The sequence below is a fragment of the Pinus tabuliformis genome, chromosome 7 (assembly GCF_031772625.1).
Source record: "Pinus tabuliformis cultivar Carrire ecotype Pingquan chromosome 7, CPIR1, whole genome shotgun sequence".
In the NCBI taxonomy this organism is placed as follows: Eukaryota; Viridiplantae; Streptophyta; class Pinopsida; order Pinales; family Pinaceae; genus Pinus; species Pinus tabuliformis.
Window position 1 is genome coordinate 801345275 of NC_142293.1, and position 13009 is coordinate 801358283.

The 13009-nt window shown below is 40.0% G+C and overlaps 1 protein-coding gene across 1 annotated transcript in view; it reads left to right on the top strand.

Moving 5' to 3' along the window:
- The window catches only part of LOC149249990 (uncharacterized), a 607156-nt gene that overhangs the window by 263329 nt on the left and 330818 nt on the right, over positions 1 to 13009 (top strand). Inside the window, exon 4 of the mRNA XM_089453532.1 lies at positions 119 to 360. Within this exon, the coding sequence (XP_089309658.1) occupies positions 119 to 360 (242 nt within the window). The remainder of the gene's footprint in view (positions 1 to 118; positions 361 to 13009) is intronic.

A 13009-nucleotide genomic window follows, 5' to 3' on the forward strand; every position in this document is an offset into this window, starting at 1 on the left:
AATCGATAAACCTCTTAAGATTTTTTCCAAAAATTTCAGATGTTATTGTTTTTATTATAATAATCATACACAGTGGTACTTGTTTTGACTGACTGTCAAGACTTGGGGAATGTTTTAGGAGCCTGGAAGAGTAGAAGAAGAATTTGCCCGTCATGGTTGTACAACAGTTGTAAAAAGGTTTCTCTTGATGACCAGTACAGCCCTGTTCGTTGCACCTCCAGAAAAAGGAATTATAGATGTCATAGAGACTCAATCAACTATTCCTTCTTGGATCACAGAGGAAGAAATCCAATACTTTGCGAATAAATTTGAGAAGACAGGTTTTACTGGAGGTCTTAACTATTATCGAGCAATCGATTTGTATGTTCTCTATCCTAAATTTACAATTAGATTGCTTAACAGACATATTTTATTTTGATATTCTTGTTTACTGATTGTTGGTTTATCTTTTTATTTTTATTGAAAAATACATCTTATATTTATAGAAAAACATTTACAAATTGCAAAGCAAAATAAGGGTGTATACAATGAACATCATAACCTCTACCATAATGTAAATAGAACTGAAATAAATTCAGATTATGCTATGGGCTTTAAAGATTGGGCGTCTTTGATCAACAGTGCATCCTTAGTGCACCCTAGATAGGTGCTGGTGGTGTACCTCATCATGCCACATAGTACAAAAAGAAGATAGTGAGCTAACCTCATGCTCAAAAACAAACTTACACTTGATCTTCCAGCTGCCAGTGAATGAATAAGGCTGAAACCCTCATGCCCTTCTAGATCCCTGTGAAGGTAGAACAAACTAGGGACAGGTAATCTCCAAACAAGGTAGCATGCCACTGAACTCTACGTTAAAGTAGAACTCAATACTGATCCTGCAAATACCTCCAGCAACTCTCAGCAAATAGAGTCCACTTTTGGCCAAATTGGCCTTGGATGGGATCCTTTGATACATTACTACTAGATAAAAATTCTCAGATTATAAGAAAGCAAATGAACCACACATTTTGAACTCTACAAACGCATCCATCCTCTAGGTTAGAGAACACCCATTTCAGATTGAGGCATAGGGATAGCACATGTCTGGAATCGTAATGTTATAGATGGCAACCAAAACTCCATCCCCAACCCCTTCAATAAAGCCCTAGCATCCTAATAATTGTTTTGAAAATACGTGTTTCTAGGATGAATCCATACAACTCCATAATGTTGAAGTTCTCTAACCCCAGTAAATTGGAAAATTACTTCCTAGTAATTTTCTTGCTAAAAATAAATTTTAAATTTAGCTTACTGAATAAAATGAACTGAATGGGATTTTTAATTGTTAAAATTATAGTGGAAGCAAATAAACCAATTTCACACATGCACACAGAAATAATTATTCCCTTCCAATTAGCTTCTCATTAAAATAATCTGAAAGCTTACAGCAGCTCTCTTATTGCGAAAATGACCCACTTATAAAACAATACAAGCTATGGCACAATTTCTGAAATTAATTGGGCACATATACAGCCTGTACGGCCCCTCCAGAAATTTTTGAATCAACCCTTGACCTACTGCTGGCTGCTCTGTGAATTGTACAGCCTAGATGGCTTGTGCTGGATGTTGTACGACCACCCTCGACCTCCACAGCTTGTAAGGCTTGCGCTGGATGTTGTATGGCCGCCCTGGACTCTGATCTTTCCATCTGCTGTAAGGCTTCCATACAGCCTACTCTACATCCTCTGCAAATCAACGTTGCTAGGATGGCCACCCTCTCTATCCCTCGGAAGTGTACAACCTCCACTTGGCTGATCTCTACTGCTGCATATTTATCTCTTGCTGTCTTCTCTGGACTGATCACTAGATGAAAGTCCTTTTTCACCCTTTTTGAGATCACTTATTTCCTATTATGTGTCTTTCTCCTTCGCCTAGCCCTACCTTTATAATTTTGAGTTATTGACCAAATCAAATAACTGTTGATGACTAAGTCTCCATAGCCCCATTCTCTCAATGAGATTGACGGTTGAGATTAAGTCCAGATCGATGGTCTAGATTCATCTAATTCACTGGTGTAAAATTTTACATTTCCGTAGATATTAAACTCACTTTTGTATAGAACATTTTGCTTCAATAATTCCTCTAATTAAAGTGAATTTACTAAGGTGAAGACTTTGGACAGCTTCCACACATCTTGACACTTAAACCTATGTAGAAGTATTTGTCCCAGGTACAAACATCAACACATAATTGATTAATCCATACTAGTGATGCGGGGGAGCGGCCCCCCCCCCGACGAACCCGCTCCCGAAGCGCGCTCCGGGCGGGAGCGGGTCGGGAGCACGCTCCCCAAATCGCTCCCGGACCGGAGCGATTTTCGGGAGCGCGCTCCCGTAAAAAAATTTGCGCTCCCTGGTCTGTGAGGGAGCGCTTCAGGGAGCGATCGCTCCCGCGCTCCCGGAGCGCTTTTTAATGCCCGGGAGCGATCGGGGAGCGATCGCTCCCTGATCGCTCCCGGGCATTAAAAAACGCTCCGGGAGCGAATTTTAAATTTCCGGGAGCGATTCGGCGGAAAAAAATTCCGCGGACCCGAAAAAAACAAAAAATTAAACTAATTTTTTTGGATTTATAAGCCCAATGGGCCAAAACAAAATCATTTCAATGAGATTGAGGTTGAGTTTGAGAGCAAAGGAGCAAGGAGCAAGAGCTGAGGAGCAAGGAGCCAGAGCTGAGGAGCGAGGAGCAAGTGCCAAGGAGCGAGGAGCAAGCTTGCAGAGGTAAGTAACTTAATCATTTAGTTAGTTTAGCTGGTTAGGTAGTTAATTTGGTTAGTTTCATTTACCTGTTTGAGTTTAAAGATCATTAATTTAAATTAAATTAATAAATTAAATGAATTAATCCCAATAAACTAAATTAATTTGCAGATTCAAGACTCAAACCCTACAAACATCAAACACGATGGACCTGAGCATTTTTATTGGCATTTTCCTCTTCCTGGTCCCCTTTCTGGTTATTATGGTGGTGGAGAGTAGGAAACGGAGGGGGCCTGAAACTGAAGAGGTGGATGAAGAAGCCGGAGGAAGTCAAATAGGTGAAAACCCCAGTGAGGAGGATGTGGAGGGTGAACATGAGGGTCAAAAAACTAAACAAGACCAAACTCCATTGTGGAAATATGTTCAGAGGCCTGAAACAGGGAGAGGGGGTGGAACCACTAAATTTCATTGCCCCCATTGCAACACTGATTTCACAGGCTCATACACCCGTTTGAGAAGACACCTTTGCGGGAAAAGGGCATGGGATGGAGAGAAACAAATAGGAATCAGAACTTGCGACGCGGTGTCAACAGTTGATAGAGCCAAATACATAAAGGAAGAGGAGGACGCCCAATACAAAGCAAAAAGATCAAGGGGTTTCTTTGAACCAAGCTCACAAAGAACTCCTTCAGCATCCTCCCAAGGCAGTGGATATGGACATGGAGGCTCAGGGTCATCATCTTTACGCCGTAGAACCATATCAGATTTCCTTGATGAGGGGTGTAGGAATGATGTGGATTCAAAAATTTACAGGTTCCTCTATGCAAATGGGATACCATTCAATGTTCTACGCTCACCTTATTGGCACGAAATGGTTTCTGCCATAAATGATGCCCCTAAAGGATACAAGAGCCCTGGGTATGACAAGGCAAGAACAGTTGGCCTTGATCATGAAAAAGCAAAAATATCACATTCTTTGAATAAAATGACAAGTTCTTGGACTGACAATGGGGTGTCCATTGTATCTGATGGATGGACAAATGTAAAAGGCAAGCCATTGATAAGTGTTCTTGCTGTGTCCCGAAGTGGTCCCATTTTTCTAGCTGCACATGATTACTCAGACAAGTTCAAGACCGCTATCAACATTGCAGAAGCATTGCTTGAAACAATTGAGCGTATTGGCCCATACAATGTCATCCAAGTCATCACTGATAATGCTCCTAATTGTAAGGCAGCGGGAGCAATTATTGAGGATAGATACCCGAACATATTTTGGTCTGGATGTTTGGTTCACACATTGAACCTTCTGTTGCATGATATTGTCAAAAACAAAAATGAACAATACCAATGGATTGGGGATTTGTACAAGAGAGGAAAAAAAATGATAAAATTTATTACAAATCATAGCAATACCCATGGCCTTTTCCGCAGTCACTCGAGATTGGAGTTGCTGAAGATTGCGAGGACTAGATTTGGTAGCTATTACCTCACCTTCAGGCGCCTTTTGAAGGTAAGAGAGGGTTTAGCTAGCATGGTATCAAGTCCAAATTGGCAGGTGTTAAAGGAAAGGGCTACAAATGTAGTTGACATTGCAGGTTTTGAAACGGTGGAGGAGGCCGCTCTTGATGGGCAGTTTTGGACAGCTGTGAGACAGGTATTGGATTTCACCAAGCCAATTTATAACATGATTCGGTTTGCAGATACAGACAAACCAGTGATTGGCGAGGTGTATGAGCAAATGGATACCATGTTGGGGGAAATAAAAGACATTGTTAATAACAGAGATCCCGACTTGTACAATCTGATTCACGATTGTGTGTGTGAACGGTGGAAAAAGCTTAACCTTCCACTACATTGCTTGGCGTATATCCTTACGCCAAAATACTACTCAGATTCTTGGTTGGGCAAACCTGCAGCAGGGGGTGGTGTTAGGACCAAACCCCATTTAGATCGAGAGGTAACTAAAGGATATCTGGATGCATTAGAAAAGTTGGTGCCTGACAGGGAGGAATGTGCAGCTGTGCGCCTTGAAATAGGCAGATACTTCACTGGCAGTGGTTTGTATGGTAACTTCCATGCAATGGACGACAAAGATAAATTTGATTCTCTCACATGGTGGGAAACATATGGCGGCGACGGACTTTTGCGAAAATTGGCATTGAAAGTTCTTGCACAGGTTGTAAATTCTTCTTCTGCAGAGAGGTGTTGGAGCACCTACAGTTATATACATAATGTGAAAAGAAACAGGCTCAACGAAAACCGAGCAGAAAGCTTGGTTTATGTGCACTACAATTTGAGGTTGTTGAGCCATTACTGTGATCAGGCTAATGAAGATCCCACATATAAAATTTGGGACAATCACCCTGAGGACGACAATTTAGAGGATGGCATTGTACATATGGAAGAACTAGAAGATGAGCTTGTACGGGATGAAGCTGAAGCAGCTGCAGCAACCATGCCACCTCCACCTCCACCATCCAGTAGCAGTTCTCGGGGCCCGAGTCTTGTTCCATTGCTGTCGCCACCTCCATCGACACCCTCACGTGGAGGCTCTAGTTCTGGTCGTCGGTCTGGGCGGGAGACTCCTAGAAGACCGCCAAGACCTACTTATACTCCTGGAGACTCTCGTGGCAAGGGCCACTTGTAGATTTACAGTTTACTTGTCTTTTTTAGTTTCTATTAGACTTGTCACTTTAGTTTTCATAACTGTTCAGTGTTGAGTTTTGAGTCCTTGACTCTTGACTCTTGACTCTTTCATATCATTATGACATTATGATATTTTTTGTAAACATTATATCACTGTGACAATGAAAATTTGAAGTTTGAAGTTGGGCCTTGGCAATTATAACTCATTGGTAATGATTGTGAATTATGAATATGATGCTTTGTGAAAGACTAAAGTTGTTTCATTTCATCTCATTATTCATGTTTCATTCTATAAATTTTTAACATTTCATATCATGTTAACAGTTACAAGTTAGGACTTAGAAATATCTTCGATATTACTTCTTGTAATGGTTAAACTTGGCTTACAAGTACAACTTGTTACTTTGGTGATCAATGATGATAAATGTTATTGAATTGAATGTTATTTTAATTTATTATTTTACTAAGGTTGATGACGATTATAATTTCTAGATGATTGATGTGATATGGTTCAATGATCAATTTATGTTTTTTTATGTTTTTTATGTCTATTTCATCATTTTACATGTTTTTGTTGACATATATGTATCAAAAATTAAAAAATATAAAAAATATATATATTTTTAAAAAATCGCTCCGGGATTCGCTCCCAAACCGGGAGCTTCTGAAAATGGTCGCTCCCGCTCCCGCTTCCGCTCCCGCTCCCCGCTCCCGCTCCCGCTCCCAAGTAACACTGATCCATACATTTGGGCTAGACAACACAAATTCTTTAGGCACGTGATGTTGCGTTGCATAGACATCCCTAGAAGAAAATGCTCTTCCTACTCAATCTTTGTGCTTCGAAGCAAGGGATCTCTGCAACAAATCATTCTTGCAACCTCTAACTCCAAATTAGTAGCACATAAAACTTGAACTTGCCTTGCTATGCTGTCTATTCCAGTAAACCAAACTTGTAATAGCTTTCCAAGCTGATGACATACTCCTGAAAATGAGCATGTCCAAAACTTTAAACAAGTGGGATGAGCAGATAATATCGCATAAACGAAAGGCCCCTTGAACTTTGCCTTAGTGTTGTGCAATCGTTATCTGATGTCGAAGCAAGACCTACCACGAGGTGGAGCCCTGTAAACATCTTACCATCCATTGGACTATAAGAACACTACCTTGAGTGGCAACATTAGTCAAACCAAGCTCTCCCTCATTCTTGGACAATGTAAATCTTACCAGAAAATATCGCGCCCTAGTGCAAAGCCTCAATGAGCATACTAGATTAAAGGAAACAATGGGATCAACCACCATTGTCACCTTAGTAACTATTCCCCTGTTGTTCTGTGGATGGATATTATCCCCATAAGGGAGGCTTCCCTAGTAGACATTGAAGATTAGATAACCCAAGAACTCCTGGGCTAAATATCCTCCAAGGGTTATGCTAAATAAAACACCCAAAGATGATATTAAGAAAAGTAGGGCTTCGGATGAGATGAAAGATAATTCAAGGTAACGAGTTCAAACGAGCTATGGCTAAATCTAGAGGACTTGAACAATCTTGGAAGGCTCTGATAGATCCCAAACACATGCTACCTTTCAATTATCAATTGTTGTTATAAGTTAGGGTTTCTAAACAATACAAGTTATATCATGCAAAATTTATGACACCAATAACAAAATAGCCTGAAAATGATGATAAGAAAGAAATAAGCAAAGGCTATCAATGAGAAAACTAAAAACAAGGTTGCAGCAATTTTTTAATGGCTGAAAACGCATAAAACCACTGTAAACCCTTGATGTCAGCCCTAAGAAGATGGCCGAAAAATGCATTGAAAATGATATTTTGCTTTTTCAAATTAGTAGATACAAAGTCTAACCCTAGGAATATGAACTCCATATCTTTTATGCTATTAAATGCAGATTTTCCCATAACCTAACCCTAATTTACTCTCAAAAACATAAAAAAAGAAAAAATAGGGTTTTAAATTCTAATATCCCTCAAGAAAATTTAAAATGATAAACAAAGCATGCATAGCAAAACACACGATTTTCGCAAAATATTAAACACCTCGAAAATTCCAAAATCTGCGCTAAACTAAACCATCTTATTGAGATAAATGTGGTCTACAATATGAGATCAGAATGCATGCACATGGGCTTTCCCAAGGCAAGCTAACAAGGCCCAGGTGACAAAATTAGCTACTAAATCACTAGGCAGCTGTCCCTCCAACAAGAACTCTGCGCTGACCCTTAGGAAACTACATTTCTGGCTGCAAGAAATGGCTGCTAGGTCCTCCTCCAATGCTCAGAAAATTCCGGAAGATTAACCTCGTTCTCTCCTCCAATAACCCACCAAAACCCAGAAAGGGTTTGGTCAAATGCTGACCCCAGAATTTCAGACCAATTTCTCTTAGCTCCTCTAGCTGCTGGGTATTTTGACCCACCTGTAAATGCCAGTGCTAAAGGTCCCCAAAATCGCTATAATACTCTGCAAATCCCCCTCTAGAATTCCCCCACAAGTCTTAGCCCCAAACTCCTCTTTCTCTAATGCCCCATGTGTGGCACGAAGTACCACTGTGTAGGCCTAGACAGTCCCTGTTGATGAATGCTTGGCCCAGCCAAATATCTCCCAAAATGGAGCTGTGGAATCTCTGCAAATCTCTAGCAAATGAGGGTCCATAATTATCACAGAAACCCAACAAATCCTTGCTCCACAAACAACTCCCCAAAATTGCTATAATACTTGGCAAATCCCCCTCTGGAATTCCCCCACAAGTCTTAGCCCCAAACTCTTTCTCTAATGCCCCACGTGTGGCACGAAGTACCACTGCGTAGGCCCATGCAGTCCCTATTGATGAATGCTTGGCCCAGCCAAATCTCTCCCAAAATGGAGCTATGGAATCTCTCCAAATTTCTAGCAAATGAGGGCCCAAAATTATCGTGGAAACCAAACAAATCCCTTGCTCCACAAACAACTCCAATGGTTGCGTATTCCCTTCTCCTACATCCCACCTGCTCTTCAACTCCATGAATTCGCTTGGAAATTCCCCTAGTCAGATCAGAAATGATGCAAGACACCTCCTTGCACTGGCACTCAAAGTCCACCGAAGGTAGGGTGAGATTCTCGCTTGGAAATCTCGTGTGCTCAACAACACATGCAGACTTGGTTTCTAGTTCAAGCATGCTAGTCAAGGGTGAATGTTCAAATGATCAAAGATGCCCAAAAGTGAGTGCCCTCTCCCGTTTTGTTATTGAGCCTCCAATTTCCCCATGTGGGACCCATCCATCAATTTTCCCTCTCTCTTTCCCTCCAAGAGTGCGTACTACCCAAAGGGGAGTGTATTCCTTTTTGGGGTGGCCCCCACCATCCACTAGCCATTCGATTTCCTCCCTTTCTCCTATGTTGGCCCCTTACTTTAGCTCAAAACTTCAAGTGGGGTCCCACAACCCACTTTTCCTAAGTAGTAATCCAAATTTTGACAAAATTGATATTTCCCTTAGCAATATTGCTAAGTGGGAATATCACATAAATTTTATAAGATTGACACACTAATTGACAAGTGCTTTTTATCAATTTAGGGCTAATAGAGTCAAAGGGCAAGGTCAATGGAAGAAGACCTGTTGAAATGAGTTATGAGACAGAAAACGTTACAAAGTGGTTTCTCTTCATCAAAACCTGGCGACTTTCAATCAATTAGAAATAAAATGTCATGGAAGCTATGCTATGGTTCCTTGATGGAAACTTGGTGATAATTTTGCAAAAGGAGATTGTAACACTACCTACCATCCCCTCGTAATAATATGGGATGTGGAAGGTGTTAGTGACGTCTTGAATCTGATTTTCAATGTCTGTCAAGGAAATAGGGTCATAAAAATTTCTTCTTTTAACAAACTATTCCACATCAAGCAATTAACAAATTTGTTGATCCCATGGCAAACACTTATTGACACTAAGGTTAAGATCACAAACACAACACAACCTACAAGCTTGTCCTTCAACTGCAAGTACCCATGTATACCTTGGACTTTGAGCTTGAGTGGTTTGTGAAACATACCCTTCCCTTGTCTGTTGTCCAAGGTTATTTTGTTTGGTTGCAATTTTATTTCGCTATGCTTGGTTTAAGATGTATATGTTGTTTGGTTTTCTTGTAGCTGTTGCAAACAATCTTCTTGAGTCTTCTTCTTTGATTTCACATTTTCGATAATCAAACAAGAGATTATACCCTTGATCACACATTTTGCTGACATTGAGAAGATTGTGCTTCAAATCCTTAACTAGCAAAACATTTGCTGCTTTTACATGTTCACTTCCAAGATTCACTACACCTTTCCCAAGTATCTTGACAGATGAATTATCTCCAAATGCACCACTGCTGCCTTTTCTTTTCAGATTGACAAATTTGTTTTGATCTCCTCTCATACATCTTGAGCAAGTTAGTTTTTGTAGCACCAGACAGGTGTTCTAGTCTCGATGTTGGTCAAAGAAGCTAAGCAACACAAGATCTCCAAAACCCATAAAAGGTTTAAGGAGAAATTGCCTAGAGATTTCTCAATTAAGTTAATTGATCAATAATTAAATATTTCCTAAGTCTAACTTAGGAAAAGTGATTAATTAACAACAATTAATATAGAAAAGGTGAGAATTCTCTAGAAACTCACATAGATAAAGTTGGAGATGATCGTAGCCATTCATGGGGATCTAATCATGGTTGTTGGTTCACCTATGAGAGATTATAAGAGCAACTCGATGGGTAGATGGAGAACACACTTGGAGAGCACGTTCCTTGGTAGATCGAGCTATCTAGCTATAGCAATAGACCAGGGAAGAAGAGTTTGAGCCAAAAGGGATGCAAGAGTGAGAGGGAGCAGGGATAGTGATATCCGGTGGATTTTCCAGTGCCAGAAGAGTCAGCTGAGAGAGGTCGAGTATTCCACAAGGAGGCTTGCGCAGAGCCTCAAGGAGGTAGTTTGATCCAGCTAGAGGAGATGTAATAACCGAAAAACTAAAATGCAGAAACAGTAAAGAAAATTAAAGCATGTACCTACCTGAACTGCTATCTGATTTGGTGTAGTTGATGATGCTGCCATTGCTCTGCTCCAATTACCGAGAGACCAATTCCACCCAGCCAGACTGAGCAGAGCCTCGCTGCTCAATCCAGTAAGCTTCTCAACAGAAGCTCACTGTCCCCCATGCCCAGAACCTCAGAATGCTTAAAGTTCTTCCAATGTTCAATTTCTTCCCCCTGGTTTGTCCTCTTGGTTTTCTCCTGATTTCTGTTCTCCCCCTTCTCAGCCCATTATCTGCGGTTTATAGCCTGCGTTTAGCGGTGGCCGCCCTGCACACCAGCGACTCCACCGCTTTCTCTCGTGGTGATAGCATTCCTCATGAATGTGAGTCACACTCCCGTTATAGGTGTTTATATGTAGCATTAAGGTATTTAATGTTTAAACCTTATATATGTGTTATTGTCATTATAACACTATCACGCCTCATTATAACCATATAGCGTATCCTTTATAACTAAATAACAGTTATATGTACTTTATCATATTTGTTTATCATTTAACTTTATGATATTCATATATACTTTTGTTTTATTTATATTTGTTTTTAATATAAACTTTATTTATATTTGTTTTTAATATAAACTTTATAACTTTATACTAATTAATTATTGATACTAATACTTAATCTTTATTCTATTTCATTAATATGATTTTTTTTTTCAATATTCTGGAGCGTATAATATATGTATTTAGAGATGGGTCATTACAGGAGAGATCGATTCAGGAGCTAAGTGCTGGGAAAATTCATCCAGAGAGTCAACGAATCTTTCTAAGTGGTAGAGACTGTGGCAGCTATTCCAGGCATTACGAGTTTCAACCTATCAAAGGTTGACACAAAGATAGTTTGAGAGCTTATTGTGGGGCAAGATTGCTTGTGGAGATAGAATACTCTCTCAGATATTTTGCCAACTTAGAAGAGAATTTCCGTTTTGGCATCCATATTGTACACAAAAACTTCATTGTTGCATAATAATAATAAAACCCTCATCTGCTGCACTGGTTTTTGTTGGAAATACTGAGAGGGGGGTGAATCAATATTTCGTTTCAATTGTTACTTTTACCAGTTAGATCATTTATATTCAGAACACAAAATGAAAAGTAAGAATAAATTATTTTATTAATTTCTTTTTCACAATAAATCAAGTACAATGTATATAGGGCTCCAACCCTAGATGAAGACAATGATCTTCAATCTCCCAAGCTCCAACCTGTTGCCAAGCACCAACTTGGACTTTTGTGAGGCTCCGACCTCTAGGGCAATGACCCTATCTTCTTAAGGCACCGACCTTGCGTTTAGAGGATCTAACCCCTAGGGCACCAACCCTTATCTGGTACAAAGTCCGATCTATGAAATTTTTTGAATCTACACATAAGAAAGCCTACTGCAATCACTGGTTTACCATTTCCTACTTGTTTTTACATTCAGTAAGTTCTTTAATTATTTAAATAGTGATGAAAACACTATTGCAGACTACACATACATATAGATCGTGAATTGAAATAAAATGAGACAAATACACAAGAGACACCATTATTTTTGGACAATCGTCCTTAGAAAAACCCAATTCGGGAAAAACGGTGCAACATATAGAGGGTTTGTATTATTCAACAGATTTCTGAATACAACTAGGGTACCAAATCCGGCTCACCCAACAGAGAATAAACTCGATAGAATTACCTCTATCCAGAGACAGATGAACAAACCCCATAGGTGACTGTGTTGTTCCTAGTGTTGGGCAGCGATGGATGCTCCAAGCTCTGTGCTGGAACGACATCACCTGCTCTAGGAGCTGCGTCACTGCGTTAGAGCTCTCCCTATTGGAAATACTGAGAGGGGGGGTGAATCAATATTTCTTTTCAATTGTTATTTTTGTTTGTTAAATCATTTACATTTAGAACATAGAAATAAATAACAAGAATGAATGCTTTTATTAATATAATCTTTGCAATAAATCAAATACAATATATATATATATATATATATATATATATATATATAGCTTCAGCCAGTTGCCAAGCACCAACTTGGACCTTTTGTGAGGCTCCAACCTCCAGAGCACCAACCATGTCTTGTCAAGGCACCAACCTTGGATTTAGGAGCACCAACTCCTAGGACACCAATCCTTCCAGTTCTGAGGTACCAACCCTAAGGGCTCCAGCTCTATGCTGTAAATTGTCTGGATCTATTTGGTAGTAATTCTCTGCTCCCAACCCCACTGGACCTATGACTTACTTCTGTCCTCCTGCTTCTTCCACTTCGCCAGACCTTCGGCTTTTTCTGTTTCTTACAGTTTTTCCAACTCATAAGCTTTCCTTGTTCTTTGTTATATATTCCTGATACCCCTAACCTATGGCTTCCTTTTCGCTCGCTTGATCTTTCGGCTTCCTCTGCGCTCGCTCTTCGGCTTCCTCTGTCTCTTTGAATTCACCAATACTCAAAAGACGCGTTCATTCCATATTGAAGATCCTACGTGCCACGTCCTTCCTTTAGTCGCAATGGCAACTTCCGGAGGTATTTTACAAGTCGTGCCCATAACATACTCTGTCCTCCGATATCAACATCATCAATCTTC